This window comes from Erinaceus europaeus, chromosome 4 (assembly GCF_950295315.1).
Source record: "Erinaceus europaeus chromosome 4, mEriEur2.1, whole genome shotgun sequence".
NCBI classification, from domain to species: domain Eukaryota; kingdom Metazoa; phylum Chordata; class Mammalia; order Eulipotyphla; family Erinaceidae; genus Erinaceus; species Erinaceus europaeus.
Window position 1 is genome coordinate 19482460 of NC_080165.1, and position 12582 is coordinate 19495041.

The 12582-nt window shown below is 57.4% G+C and overlaps 2 protein-coding genes across 14 annotated transcripts in view; one reads left to right on the forward strand and one right to left on the reverse strand.

The window, feature by feature from the left end:
* The window catches only part of PPP6R2 (protein phosphatase 6 regulatory subunit 2), a 74725-nt gene extending 62505 nt beyond the window's left edge, over nt 1-12220 (forward strand). For 3 of the 13 annotated variants that reach the window (XM_016186574.2, XM_060188849.1, XM_060188844.1), the window contains 12 exons: nt 4644-4759; nt 6037-6122; nt 6373-6453; nt 6765-6862; nt 7636-7693; nt 7864-7985; nt 8154-8311; nt 8430-8592; nt 8677-8765; nt 9281-9443; nt 11156-11279; nt 11886-12220. In XM_016186574.2, the coding sequence (XP_016042060.1) occupies nt 4644-4759; nt 6037-6122; nt 6373-6453; nt 6765-6862; nt 7636-7693; nt 7864-7985; nt 8154-8311; nt 8430-8592; nt 8677-8765; nt 9281-9443; nt 11156-11279; nt 11886-12137 (1510 nt within the window). In that variant the 3' untranslated portion in view covers nt 12138-12220. Of the gene's footprint in view, nt 1-4643; nt 4760-6036; nt 6123-6372; nt 6454-6764; nt 6863-7635; nt 7694-7863; nt 7986-8153; nt 8312-8429; nt 8593-8676; nt 8766-9280; nt 9444-11155; nt 11405-11488; nt 11656-11885 lie in introns of those variants that run through there. The other 10 variants (XM_060188848.1, XM_060188846.1, XM_060188847.1 and 7 more) reach the window with 10 other exon arrangements.
* On the reverse strand, nt 1611-1988 carry LOC103110211 (NADH dehydrogenase [ubiquinone] flavoprotein 3, mitochondrial-like). The gene has a single exon (XM_007519387.2). The coding sequence runs from the start codon at nt 1971-1973 to the stop codon at nt 1611-1613; it is 363 nt and encodes a 120-aa protein (XP_007519449.1). The 5' UTR covers nt 1974-1988.
* Nucleotides 12221-12582: the final 362 nt, after the last annotated feature.

Consider the following 12582-nt stretch of genomic DNA (forward strand, 5'->3'; position numbering starts at 1 on the left):
ATTTATTGGATAGAGATAGAAGTGTGGGGGGGGAGAGAAAGAGAGACAGACACCTGCAGTCCTGCTTCACCACATGTGAAGCTTTCCTCCTGCAGGTGGGGGCCAGGGGTTCGAACCAGGGTCCTTGGGCACTATAACATGTGCCCTCAACCAGGTGCGCCACCATCTGGCCCCATTTATTTGCTTATTTGCCACCAGGGTTATTACTGGGGTTTGGTACCGGCACTATGAATCCTCCGCTTCCTGCAGCCATTTTTTCCTTTTTTCTTTCTGTTCTTTCTTTCTAATTCTTTTTACTAGATAGTACAGAGAGAAACTGAGTAAGGGTAAGGGGTCAGGTGGTAATGCACCGGGTTAAATGCACATAGTACAAAGTGCAAGGAGTCACACAGGGGTCCCATTTCGAGCCCCTGGCTCCCCTCCTGCAGGGGGTCACTTCATAAGTAGTGAAACAGCTCTGCAGGTGTCTGTCTTTCTCTCCCCCCCATCTTCCTCTCCTCTCTCAATTTCTCTCTGTCCTATCCAATAAAATGAAAAAATGACCTCCAGGAGTGGTGGATTCATAGTGTAGGCACTGAGCCCCAGTGATAAACCTGAAGGCGAAAAAAAAAAAAGAAAGAAAGAAAGAGGAGAAGAAAAGACATTGAAGGGGGAGAGGGAGCTAGAGGGAACGAAAAAGACACCTGCAGACCTGCTTTACTGCCGGGTGAGCTTCGTGGGTGGGAGAGAGAGACGACCAGAGACTCATGGCTGAGTGGTATGCAGTTCAGTCTTTATTCATGTGGAATAAAGCTCAGTCTAAGCTATCTCTAATCACAATCTGTCCTTATATATCCTGGGGCTGCCAGTGCAGATCAGCTTATAGGCTCTCTCCAGAGCCTGAGATGGAAGTCCTGGTGAAGTGCTTCTGATGATTCTGGTGACAGAGCAGCTGTATATATACTCGCCAAGTAGGGTGGAAACAGGATGTGACGTAGAGAGGGTGGAGCAAAAAGAGATTGGTGGAAATCAGGGTGTGACAAGGAGAGGGGGCAGAGCAAAAAGAGTATGAACCAGCAGATTAAACCAATGCCCTGGAGGCAGGGCGGTGCTTAGTTAACAGTGGTTTATGTAATACAATACAGTGTTAAGCAGGGGGGATTAAACCAATGAAACAGAGGGGGTCTTAGAAGCAGAATTTAGAAGCATACCAACACTTTACTACAAGTGAAGCATCCTTTCTGCAGGTGGGGAGTGAGAGCTTGAACTCAGGTGTTTGCACTTGGTATTGTATGCACTTAACCAGATGCACCACCTCTCACCTCCTTTCATGGATTTTTTTTTTCCTCCAGGGTTATTGCTGGGCTCGGAGCCTGCACCATGAATCCACCGCTCCTGGAGACCATTTTTTCCTCCTTTTGTTGCCCTAGTTATAGCCTCGTTGTGGTTATTATTATTGCCGTTGTTGATGTTGTTCGTTGTTGGATAGGACAGAGAGAAATGGAGAGAGGAGGGGAAGACAGACGGGGAGAGAAAGACAGACACCTGCAGACCTGCTTCACCGCCTGTGAAGCGACTCCCCTGCAGGTGGGGAGCCAGGGGCTCGAACCGGCATGGATTTTTTTTTTTTTTTACCAGACAGGGATGGGTTTATTTGACAGCCGGGGTGGCTCAGTGGCGCAGGAACAGGCGTCCGAGGAGGGCTGGGGCATCCTGAACTTGGCGAGGTCCAGGTTCAGGTCCAGGAAGGTGAAGGCCGTGTAGTCGTGGTGCTGCAGGTTCCTGTACCGCGTGTTGTCCAAGGGCTCCGGGGGCGGGGCGGCGGGCTTTTTGGGTGGACTTTGCTTCTTGGGGGCTGCCAGCTGCCCCTTCTCGGCCTTTCCCGACTCCGCAGAGCGAGCAGCTGTGGCAGTCGGCGCTCGGAGCACCTGCGCTCCTAGACACAGAGTCCTCAGCACGCCGGGGCGCCCTTGTCGCAGCTGCAGGGCCGCCATGCTGGCTTGGGGACCGGTCTGGAGATCCCATGGATTTTTTTTTTTTTAACTTTATTTATTTTTATTGGATAGAGACAGAAATTGAGAGGGGGTGGGGAAGATAGGAAGGGAGAGAGACAGAGAGATACCTGCAGCCCTGCTTCACTACTGATGAAACTTTCCCCCTACGGGTGGGGCTTGAACCTACATCCTTGTGCGTTGTGATGCGTGCACTTAACCAGGTGCGCCACCACCTGGCTCCCCCACCATGGATTTAAAAATATTTATCTATTTGTTTATGAGAAAAAGGGGGAGAACTATAGCATCACTCTGGCATATGAGTTGCAAGGGTTGAATTTAGGACCTCTGCTTGAGAGTTTAACGCTTTATCTGCTGCACCACCTCCTAGGCCACATGATACTTTTTTTTGCCTCCAGGGTTATTGCTGGGGCTTAGTGCCTGCACCATGAATCCACTGCTCCTGGAGGCGATTCCCCCCCTTTTGTTGCCCTTGTTGTTGTAACCTTATTGTAGTTATTGTTGTTGATGTTGTTTGTTGTTGGATAGGACAGAGAGAAAACGAGAGAGGAGGGGAAGACAGAGAGGGGGAGAGAAAGACAGACACCTGCAGACCTGCTTCACCGCCTGTGAAGCGACTCCCCTGCAGGTGGGGAGCCGGGGCTCAGACCGCTATCCTTACGCCTGTCCTTGTGCTTTGCACCACATGCACTTAACCCGATGCACTACCACATGATACTTTATAAAACTGGAGTGCTGTTTTGTTTGTTTTTCCACCATAGTTACTGCTAGGATTCAGTGCCCACGTGACCACTCCTGGTGTCCATTCTTTTCTTTCTTCTTGGTAGAGTGTGAGAGATGGAAAGAGAGAGACAGAGAGAGAGATACCACAGCATCACTCCACCATTTGTGAAGTGTCCCACCTGTAGGCACTTTCCTAGTTTGGCCTGGGGCTTGAACCTAGGTCCTTGCTCCTGGTAACCTATGCATTCTACCAGGGGGCCGTCGCCCCGCTAACCTGGAGATTTTGTCATGGGAGTGTCTCATGACAAATCCTCTCACCTGAACTTTTCACCAAGTGCATTCGAGTGAATGGAAGAGCAAACTATTAATAACACCTTCAAATCTTAGGAGCTTCTATCGCACCTAATTCCAAACCTGTCACAATGTTTTGAATCAGTTGAAATTGAGTTTGGGGCAAAGAGGGAGCCCGCCTAGTAGAGCAGCATGGACTTTACCATGCACAAGGGCCTGATTTGAGCCCCTCAGCCCCAGGCTCACACGGGAGCAGCACTGAGACTCTGCGAATGGTGGAGCAGTGCTGTGGTGTTTCTTGTCTTCCCCACTCCCAAATAAATAAAAAGAATAGGAAGTTGGGCCAGGGAGGCTCCTCAGCGATTCAGAACATATGTGAGGCACTGAGTCTGTGCCTTGGCACTGCACTGAAACGGTCATGTCTGGGGCGGTGGTGTAACAATCAAGCACAAGGAGCGCCAGCTTGAGCTCTCAAGTCCCCAGCACCACATGTGCCAACGTGACGCTTCGGTTCTCCTAACCTTAATGTCTTTTTTTTTTTTTTTCAGAAGTCCACCAAACATTCAAATACATGTTTATAAGATGCCTAGCTTCCCCTCCCCCCAGTCATTAATACATAAGCAGCTGAATTAGTTCTAGAACATTCAGATTCAACAGAGACCTGGACAGTTTCTTTTTTTTTTTTAATTTTTTAAATATTTATTTTCCCTTTTGTTGCCCTTGTTTTTCATTGTTGTTGTAGTTATTATTGTACTTGTTGATGTCGTTGTTGGATAGGACAGAGAGAAATGGAGAGAGGAGGGGAAGACAGAGAGAGGGAGAGAAAGACAGACACCTGCAGACCTGCTTCACCGCTTGTGAAGCGACTCCCCTGCAGGTGGGGAGCCGGGGGCTTGAACCAGGATCCTTACGCCGGTCCCTGCGCTTTGCGCCATGTGCGCTTGATCCACTGCGCTATCACCTGGCCCCCTTCTGCAAAATTCTTAATCCCTAACCATTAATGTGTTTCTGATGTGGAGGGGCCTCTGCAGCAGCAGGTGCCTACTTCAGTGGGCACCGAGACTAGTGGCTTCCCTTCAGTCTCTCAAAGGGCGTTTTTGGAGGCAAGCATAGCCCTGTGCATGAAGGGGCAGAAGTCGTGCACCGTAGAGTAGTTTGGCTGGGAGAATCCTTGCGTCTTTTGCCTGTATTTTCACTTTTTTTTTTTGGCTTTTGGCTTTTAGGATTTTCACATTCAAGACTGTGCTTGTAGTGATTTTGATCTTTGGAGATGTCAGCATTCTGGATTCTGACGAGCCCTGGTGTTCACTGGAGTCCTTGGGCTCCGGGGCATAGGCTGCCACACTGACCTCTGTCCCACTGTCCCACTGTCCTGGTTCAGCTCAGCCCCAGAATGTCTCGGTCCCTTGGTAGTTTGCACCTCTTGGTAGCGAGACAGATCAGTGGGCTGGCACACAGCGGGTGCTCTCAGACAGTAGTTATCCTTCAGGCCGGGGTGATGAATTAGATGTCTGAGAGAAAGGGCTGGCAGGGGAGGGGAGGCATCTGGTGAGGAAGTCTTTGGGGAAGGCATGGCCAGGTCTGGATGGGCATGACAGTGAGAGGAGCAGTGGCTTCCTGACATGTGTCCACTTTCAGGGCAGCAGGTGGCATGAGGCGTGGAAACATGGGCCACCTCACTCGCATCGCCAACGCGGTGGTCCAGAACCTGGAGAGGGGTCCCATGCAGACCCACATCAGCGAGGTCATTCAAGGTAAGCGGCAGTCACCCCCCAGCCCTGCCAGCCAAGCCTCTCCTCCCCCCACCTCTGGCCCCTCAGCAGGAAGCAGCTGCATGGCACTGTCGGCGGGGGTAGCTTCCCTTCCCATGCCACCTCGTGGGTGGGCAGATGTCTGTGAGGGTCTCTTGTGCTCTGAGACCTTGGTGGGCACTGGCTGGCAAGTGATGGTTCCGGGCTGGTCCCCAGAAGTGTGAGAGCAGACAGGTCCTCCTGCTGCTCGCGGGCTGCAGGGCAGAGGCCTGGTCCCCGTCCAGCTTCTCTCTGTACCCAGGCATTTTGGACCTTCCGGAGGCTTGGGAGGTTGTCTCCTACTTCTCAGCCAGGCAGGCAGTGGGGACTAACCCCTGAGCAGCCTCAAGCAGAGATGGGGCTCCCCCTGGCTGGGGCTCCTCATTGCCCTCAGCCCAAGAGAGCTACCACCCAGCCCCCTACACACACATCATGTGCGAGGGTCACCCCAACCCCAGTACACGCCTGGGCCCACACCTCTGCTCCTTCCTCCACCCTTCAGGTGCTGGGCACTGACCTTTCTGAGCTGAGCTGGGGTGGGGCAGCTTGCGAGGACCTGGGTTCAGAAAGGTTAGGTTATGCAGGGAGTTGAGAGGGCTGGGTAGCCTCCCTGGAGAGGGGCACATCCGGAGAAGCCAGAGGAAGGGTGTCTGGGTGACATGAGGATAGCATGAGTGGGGGCGGTGGACTCAGACGGCCTAGAGGTAGAGTGCAGGCCTGAGGTGAAGAGTGGTGATGGCGGGGAGGCCGGGCCCTGAGGTCCTGCTCTAGTCTCCAGACCTAGAAAGGGGTTGTTCTGGGCAGAGGCCAGGCCCTCTGGTCCACCTGTGCTCGTGACTAGAGTCTGTGGGCTGGGAGGCGTGTACAAGACAAGGGAGGACCAGTGCTGATGAGAGATACAGACAGAGCGATGGAGAGGGCCTGCAGGGGCTCCCGGAATAAGCGTGTGGTTGGGAGGCAAGGGATGGCAGAAAGCTGCTTATCGTGACTGTTCCATCCCGTTGCCTGGGGCTCCCCCCTTCCCGGAAATGCACATGCGAGCTGTGGGGTGGGCTGGGTCTGGGTGGAGAGCAGCCTCCCCCTTGTTTCTCTCCGGGAGCTTAAGGGCCAGCAGCTGCTGCCAGCCCCAGCCCCAGCCCCACCCTGCTCCGGCGGTGCCCCCCACCTCCCCCAGCCTCCACAGTGGCACTGTGACCCTGCCTGACTGGGCCACAAGAGGTCACAAGGGGGCTCCCTTGCAGGGCTCCCTGAGGATTGCCGCGGGCGCTGGGAGAGCTTTGTGGAGGAGACACTGACTGAGACCAACCGCAGGAACGCGGTAGACCTGGTGAGCCAGCAGGGTGCTGTGCCCAGCAAGGCCACAGCAAGGGGGTCCAGGTGCACTGTGGGTGTGCAGTGTGGGCTCTGGCGTGGTGTTGGGAATTCAGAGCTGGTGCTGGCCCCATGTCCTTCCCCGGCCACATCAGGAGCCCTGCTCACTTTGGGCTCATGGCTCGCACGTCCCTGCTCCCAGGGAGGGTGGGTGGCGCCAGTCCTGGGGCACTGGGCTCATGCCCGCCCCGCTCTGACCATTTCAGGTCAGCACCCACCACCTGCACCCCTCGAGTGAGGATGAGGACATGGAGGGCGTTTTCCCTAACGAGCTGTCCCTGCAGCAGGTGCGTGTGCTGCACCCCGCAGCCTGGCCCTCCGGTGCCCACGGCAGCGCTTGGGTCTCTCACCGAACCGCTATGCAAACTGGCATACCCACCTGCCCGCAGGGTGCAGCTCCTACCCCTTAGCTCACCCCTTAGTCGGGGGGGGTCGCCCCAGAGCCCTTCTACAGTGATGAGACCTCTGGGTGTGGCCACACTTGAGTGTACAGCCCAGGTGTGGAGGCCTCCCGTCTCCACAGCAGGCTGAGTGATGCCCAGGGAGACAGCCAGGAGCAGCCTGGGATCTGAACCTCTTGTGCTGCCGTCTCTCCCAGGCTTTCTCCGAGTACCAGGTCCAGCAGATGACCGCCACCTTCGTGGACCAGTTTGGCTTCAATGACGAGGAGTTTGCTGACCAGGACGACAGTGTCAAGTGAGCCGCCGGGATGCTCTTGGGCTGTGGTCACCTCAGTGGGGTCTGAGTGTCCCCCTCCCTCCCTCCTGATCACCTTGTCCAGTAGCACTCGGGCTTGGCTTCCTTTAGCACTGTGGGCCCCTGTCCTCCACCACGGCCACTCTGGGATGGGCGCTGGCCCTACAGTCCGTCACACTGTTTCCCCGGCTGAGTACCGAGGGCCAGGCAGAGAGGCTGTGAGGGCTGGACAGGGCTCCCCAGGCCTGAGGCGGCTTTGGGGAGGCAGGAGCATCCGGTCTTTTGCCAGGGGATTGTCTGCAGCTTGGAGTCCCAGCAGTGCTGCCTTCGCAGCAGCCTGCAGCTGACCCCTCCCCGTACTGGAGCACGGACGTGCCTCAGGCTCCCAGGTGCCTGAGCTGGGTGGGCAGTGGAGTAGCCCAGCCACCTCCCCCCCCCCAACACACATAGACAGGGCCAGACTTCTGGGGTCTGTCAAGTTGGCAGCACGAACTGCCCCCACACCCATCTCCAGCCACCTGCATATGCCCCATGGACCCCAGCTCCACCCAGCCTGGGATGCAGGATCCCCCACGTCCTGTAGATCTCCCTCTGGTCTCGGCGTGGGGTCACCTCACCCTTCCCTCCCCAGGGCCCCCAGCCTGGCCCCTCTTGACACATCACAGGACACTGTGTCCCCTCAGGGGACAAGAGAGTGTCCCGGCCACGTGAGGGCGCCAAGGTCCACAGGACAACCCGGCGGCGAGGTGCTGAGCGCCTCCTTGTTCTTGCAGTGCCCCATTCGACAGGATCGCAGAGATAAACTTCAACATCGACGCTGAGGAGGACAGCGTGAGTGTCCACAGCTCATTGCCTACTGAAGGTGCACGGGTGGGGTGGGGCCTGGCCGCAGGTACCTGGCAGAGGGGAGAAGCCTCAGGCCACATCCTGCCACCCCGTGCCCGGCTAAGTCCCTTTGGGGCCCCCGGCACCCCCAGAAACCCATGTTGCGATCCCTGCAGCCCAATGCGGCTCTGTTTGAGGCCTGCTGCAGCGACCACATCCAGCCCTTTGATGATGAGGAGGATGACATCTGGGAGGACAAGGACACGCACTGCACCACACGGCTGACGGCCAGAGCCAGGTGCAGGGTCCATGCTTCCCGCCTGTCCAGTACAGAGGCAGCGCCCTCCTGTGTCCACAGGATGCTGTGTGTTCACCCTTAACCATGATGCCCTGAGCTGGGGGCTGCTTTGGGGAGGTCCTGGGCGCCACCATCTGGTGACACTGCTGACTGTGTGTCTGCCACCAGGTTTGGGGCACCTCACGCCTCTGAGAGCTGCCTGAAGAATGGCCTGGATCGCAGCTGTCAGGAACGCAAGGACTCAGCAGCAGGCGGGGATGTGGCTTTGGCAGGTGCTCCTGGGACACCCTCCCAGGAGGGTCCCCTGATGGAGAACAGCTCAGAAGGTAGGTGCTGGGGTGCAGCGGCCAGGCAGGGGAACACCGGGAGGGGGGTGTCCTGGCCTTTGTGGGGCAGCGGGAGGGGCAGCGTGACGTGACACCACCAACACTCCCTCCCTTGCAGGCGTCACATGGGCAGTGTTTGATGAGCCAGTGAACTCCATGGCACCAGCTCCCAGTGTGGCGATGGACGTGGGTTCCAGTGTGTGGGCAGCCAGCGCCCCCAGCACCCTGGCTCCGGAAGAGAAAGGCTGGGCCAAGTTCACTGACTTTCAGCCTTTCTGCTGGTAAGGGGGCAGGGGCAGGGTCAGCCCGGCAGCTTCAGCGTCTTCTGGCTTGCACTCGACCTCAACCGCAACCTTGTTTGGCAGCTCCGAGTCGGGACCCAGGTGCAGCTCCCCGGTGGACACGAGTAGGGCTGACACCCAGGGCGGCCCGAACCAGGGCCCGGAGAGACCCCGTGAGTAAGAGCAGCTCTGCAAGCAGGGCAGCAGCAGGAGGTGCCTAAGTGTCTCCTTGGTGATGGGCCAGAAAGCTGGAGCCGATGGTATCCGAGCCCCCAGCCCTCGGCACTGAGATGCCATCGGAGCCAGTGTCCCAGCTGTGCCTGGCGACACTGTCAGCACCCTGACGAGCAGTGAGGCTCCTCCTCCCTCCCAGTGTCCAGGCCACACGTGGACTGTGCCGCCTCTGTGGCTGTCCTGGTGCTAGAGTAGAGGCCCCCTCCCCCCCCCCCCCGTCAGAAAGACTCAGGAGCCCCTAGAGAAGCCAGGAGGCCCTCCCTTTCGCAGGGAGGGGGCTGACTCCCACCCTGAGGTTCCTTCCGATGGCAGTGCAGGCGTGCGCATGTTTGTGCTGTGTTCGTAGGCACGCACAGACTTGCTCACGGTCTGCGAGCTGGCCCACTGGGTTGGGGAGGGGGGGTTCCTGTGTCTTCTTCACCCTCACTCACATTTCCTGGTTCCTGTCGTGCAGTCAGCCCTGCCTCCCCGTGTGCCTGGAATGTGTGTGTCAGCAGGAAGGCCCCCCTGGAAGCCTCCAGCAGCGATGAGGATGAGCAGAAGGTGGCTGGAGCCTCAGAGGCCATTAGCATGGGTCCCAGCCAAGAGGGCCCCCCACTGCCCACAGCAGCCCCCAGGTTTGCAGGACGGGTGGGCCCAGGGCCCCCACACTCTGTCTTGGAGCAGCCTGGTCCTTCTGCCTCAGTTCCCTGGAACCTGTGTAGACAAGGGCACAGGGGTCTGAGTCCCTCATCTCAGGACTTGGGGGTGGGCAACCAGGCTTTTGGGCTTCTGGCCATGTTGAGTTACTGCCCAGAGGGCTGGCCTTGCATTGGCTGGTGGGGCAGGGGCATGTGTGCCAAATTCTGGGCATGTACCCAACCTAACTGGGTACCTCAGAAATACTCAATAGTAATAAGAGGGGTGGGGGCTTCTCAGGCTTCATTTGGAACATCAGAGCCCTGACCAGCATCCTCTCCACAGGTTAGACATGGCCTGGGTCGGGTCAGGTGTGGTCTCTGGGGGCCCAGCGGGGAGCGCTTTCCAGAAAGGGATGGGGCACACAGCTCAGGGAGTTTGTGGCTTCGGTTGGGTAGGCAGGCTGTCTCCAGGGTGTCCACCCAACCACACACAGGACTGGCCAGGCCTGTGGGGTCTTCAGGCTGGGGGTGGAGGGAGGTCCCAGACTAGACCCTACCTGGAGGGGCCACATGTAAGTGACAAGGAGGCTCTTCTCCCCTCTTCAAAAACCCTACCATCCCCTCATGTTCCTAAAGGGTGTGTGATCTGGGGGCCTCACCCACCCTACCTTATTTGATAGGCTTCTCCCCTCTTCAAAAACCCTACCATCCCCTCATGTTCCTAAAGGGTGTGTGATCTGGGGGCCTCACCCACCCTACCTTATTTGATAGGGCAGAGAGAAATTAAGAGGGGTGAGGCAGAGACACCTGCATATCTGCCTCACCACTCATGAAGCTTCCCCCCTGCAGGTGGGGAGTGAGGGCTTGAACCCTGTTCCCCACTGATGGTAATCTCTGGGCTCCAGCAGGTGCACCACCACCCGACCCACCCGCATCCATGGGGCTCCGGCACATGGTCTTTCCCTGGCCCTCCGCTCCAGGGGCCCCAGCGGGGAAATGGGGATAAGGCCGCACCAGTGACACTCAGAGAAGGGCCCAGGCTCAAGTTGACAGCAACACATGGCAGGAGTGCCACATAGGGCCCTAGGACAGTGAGGGCCCTGGATCTGGGGTTAAAGGTTCTAAGTGACTTTGGTTCCTTCTTAACTAAAGTTTAGAATTCACTGGTATGCTGACGATCTTTTTATTTTTCCTAAATACCAACTCTGCTTCCAAAAAGCAGGGAGGTCACCTTCAGAGCAGCTGGCCGTCTCCCATGAGTCTCTCCCAGCTGTGCAGCCAGCCCAAGTAGTCTGTGGGTGACCTTGTCCAAGTGTTGGGTTCATGCTCCAGGATTCTAGGTAGTCTACACCAAGCAATAGGGTATCCGGCCACCCAGCCCAGGTCCTTTCTCCGGCCCCATCAACTCCCGAGTCACTGTTAAGAGCTGGTACCACACAGAGGAGCCCAGCACTGGACAGGTGTTGGCTGAGCAGGAAGCGCTTTCTCCTTCCCTCCCCCAGGCCCCTGTCCCACTGTGGTTAGACATGGCCTGGGTCGGGTCAGGTGTGGTCTCTGGGGGCCCAGCAGGAGCACTTTCCAGAAAGGGATGGGGCACAGCTCAGGGAGTTTGCGGCTTCGGTTGGGTAGGCAGGCTGTCTCCAGCATGCATGCAACTTGGGGTGCTGGGACTAGCAGCCCCAGTCAGAGCCTGCATCTGTGCCACACAGGGCAGAGTGCACCACCAGGAGGCCACCAGACCCCACTGGCCCGGCCCCCACAGAAGCCGCCTCCCTCCTGGCCATGGCCGTCTCCACTGATGCCACCCTGGCGGCCACTGCAGCACTAAGCAAGGTCAGCCCTGCCCCAGCGACCCCGACCACTTTTCCTGGGCCCACAGCGGCGGTGACCACAACAGCAGCCACAGCCAGTCCGGCTATTTCCACAGTGGCGACCCTGGGGACCGTGGCAAAGGACAGGTGTGCAGGGCAGGGCAGAGCAAGGGAGCTGGATGGTGCCGAGGGCCTAGAGCGACTCTGACCCCTGGACCTCTCTTCCTACAGGAAGCCAGATGGGCCGGTGTCTGCAGGAGCTGCCTTAAATGGCCCCGTATGATGCTGCTGCCACCCAGCCATGGCACCCTTAACTGAGAAAACTACCTGGTGATGCAATTTGTCTTTTTAATTTAATTTAATTTAATTTTAAAATAAACGCTGCATTGGTAAAGCTGGCAGTTGGAACCAGTCGGACAGCCCAGCTTGCGTCTCCTGCCCAGCCCCAAATGGGCCTCATGGTCCATTTGGGCCCCACGCCCCGGCCCAAGCATAGCAATAAGGTCTCAGACGTGCACTCTGCCTGCAGGTGGTGGGCCAGAGGCCCACAGTGTAGGAAGACTGGGGCGGGGGTGCAGGAGGCCTCAGGCTTGCAGCCTGTTTTTACCCATTTTTTTATCCACTGCAGGAAGAACCGTGTATTTGCACTTTGTATCCAGCCACAGGGAAGGCCAGAGCCAAGGGGCAAATGTGGGTCCCAGCCACCCCGGGGCCCTGGGAGCTGGGCTTCAGCCGGGCTGCAAAATTCAACTGCCTTAAAAAGATTCGCCTTGAGGGGGTGCCCCTCACCGTCGGGCAGTTGAGGCTTGTGGCAGTGCTGGGCGGGGTAGGGACTGTACTGTCAGATATACGTGTCCTGGAGGTCGGCAGGATTATTTGAGTCCATTTTTAATGTTCGGATAATCTGACAGCACACCCAGAATCCCAACTCCCAATAAAAGATGTGTTATTCTTACTGACAAACTGTGTACTGTCGAGCCCATGGAGGGCCTGCTTCTGCTGCGCAGGCCCATCCCTTGGGTAGCAGCCAGCCATGAGGGAGTCTCAGCTTTTCTCTCTGTGAAAGACAGGCTCTACCTGGAGCTCGTGAGTCAGACGTGGAGCCAGCGCTGGCCCCAGAGGGGCACCCTGCCCTTACTGACCAGGTGGGCAGACAGCCGAGGGGTGGCATGGGGCCACACCAGGCCCACCAGACCAGGCCCACCAGAAGGTCCCTGTGCTCCCCTGTGGAGCCTTCCGTGCCCTGGTTCCTCAGGCCCACAGGCAGCCCCAGCAATACTTGTGTCCACTAAGTAAGTGGCCCTGGCCTGCACTGATCTCACCCT

What these genes read in the sequence shown, in the direction of transcription:
- LOC103110211 (XM_007519387.2), bottom strand. Translation starts at nt 1,973, where the DNA reads ATGGCGGCCCTGCAGCTGCGACAAGGGCGCCCCGGCGTGCTGAGGACT.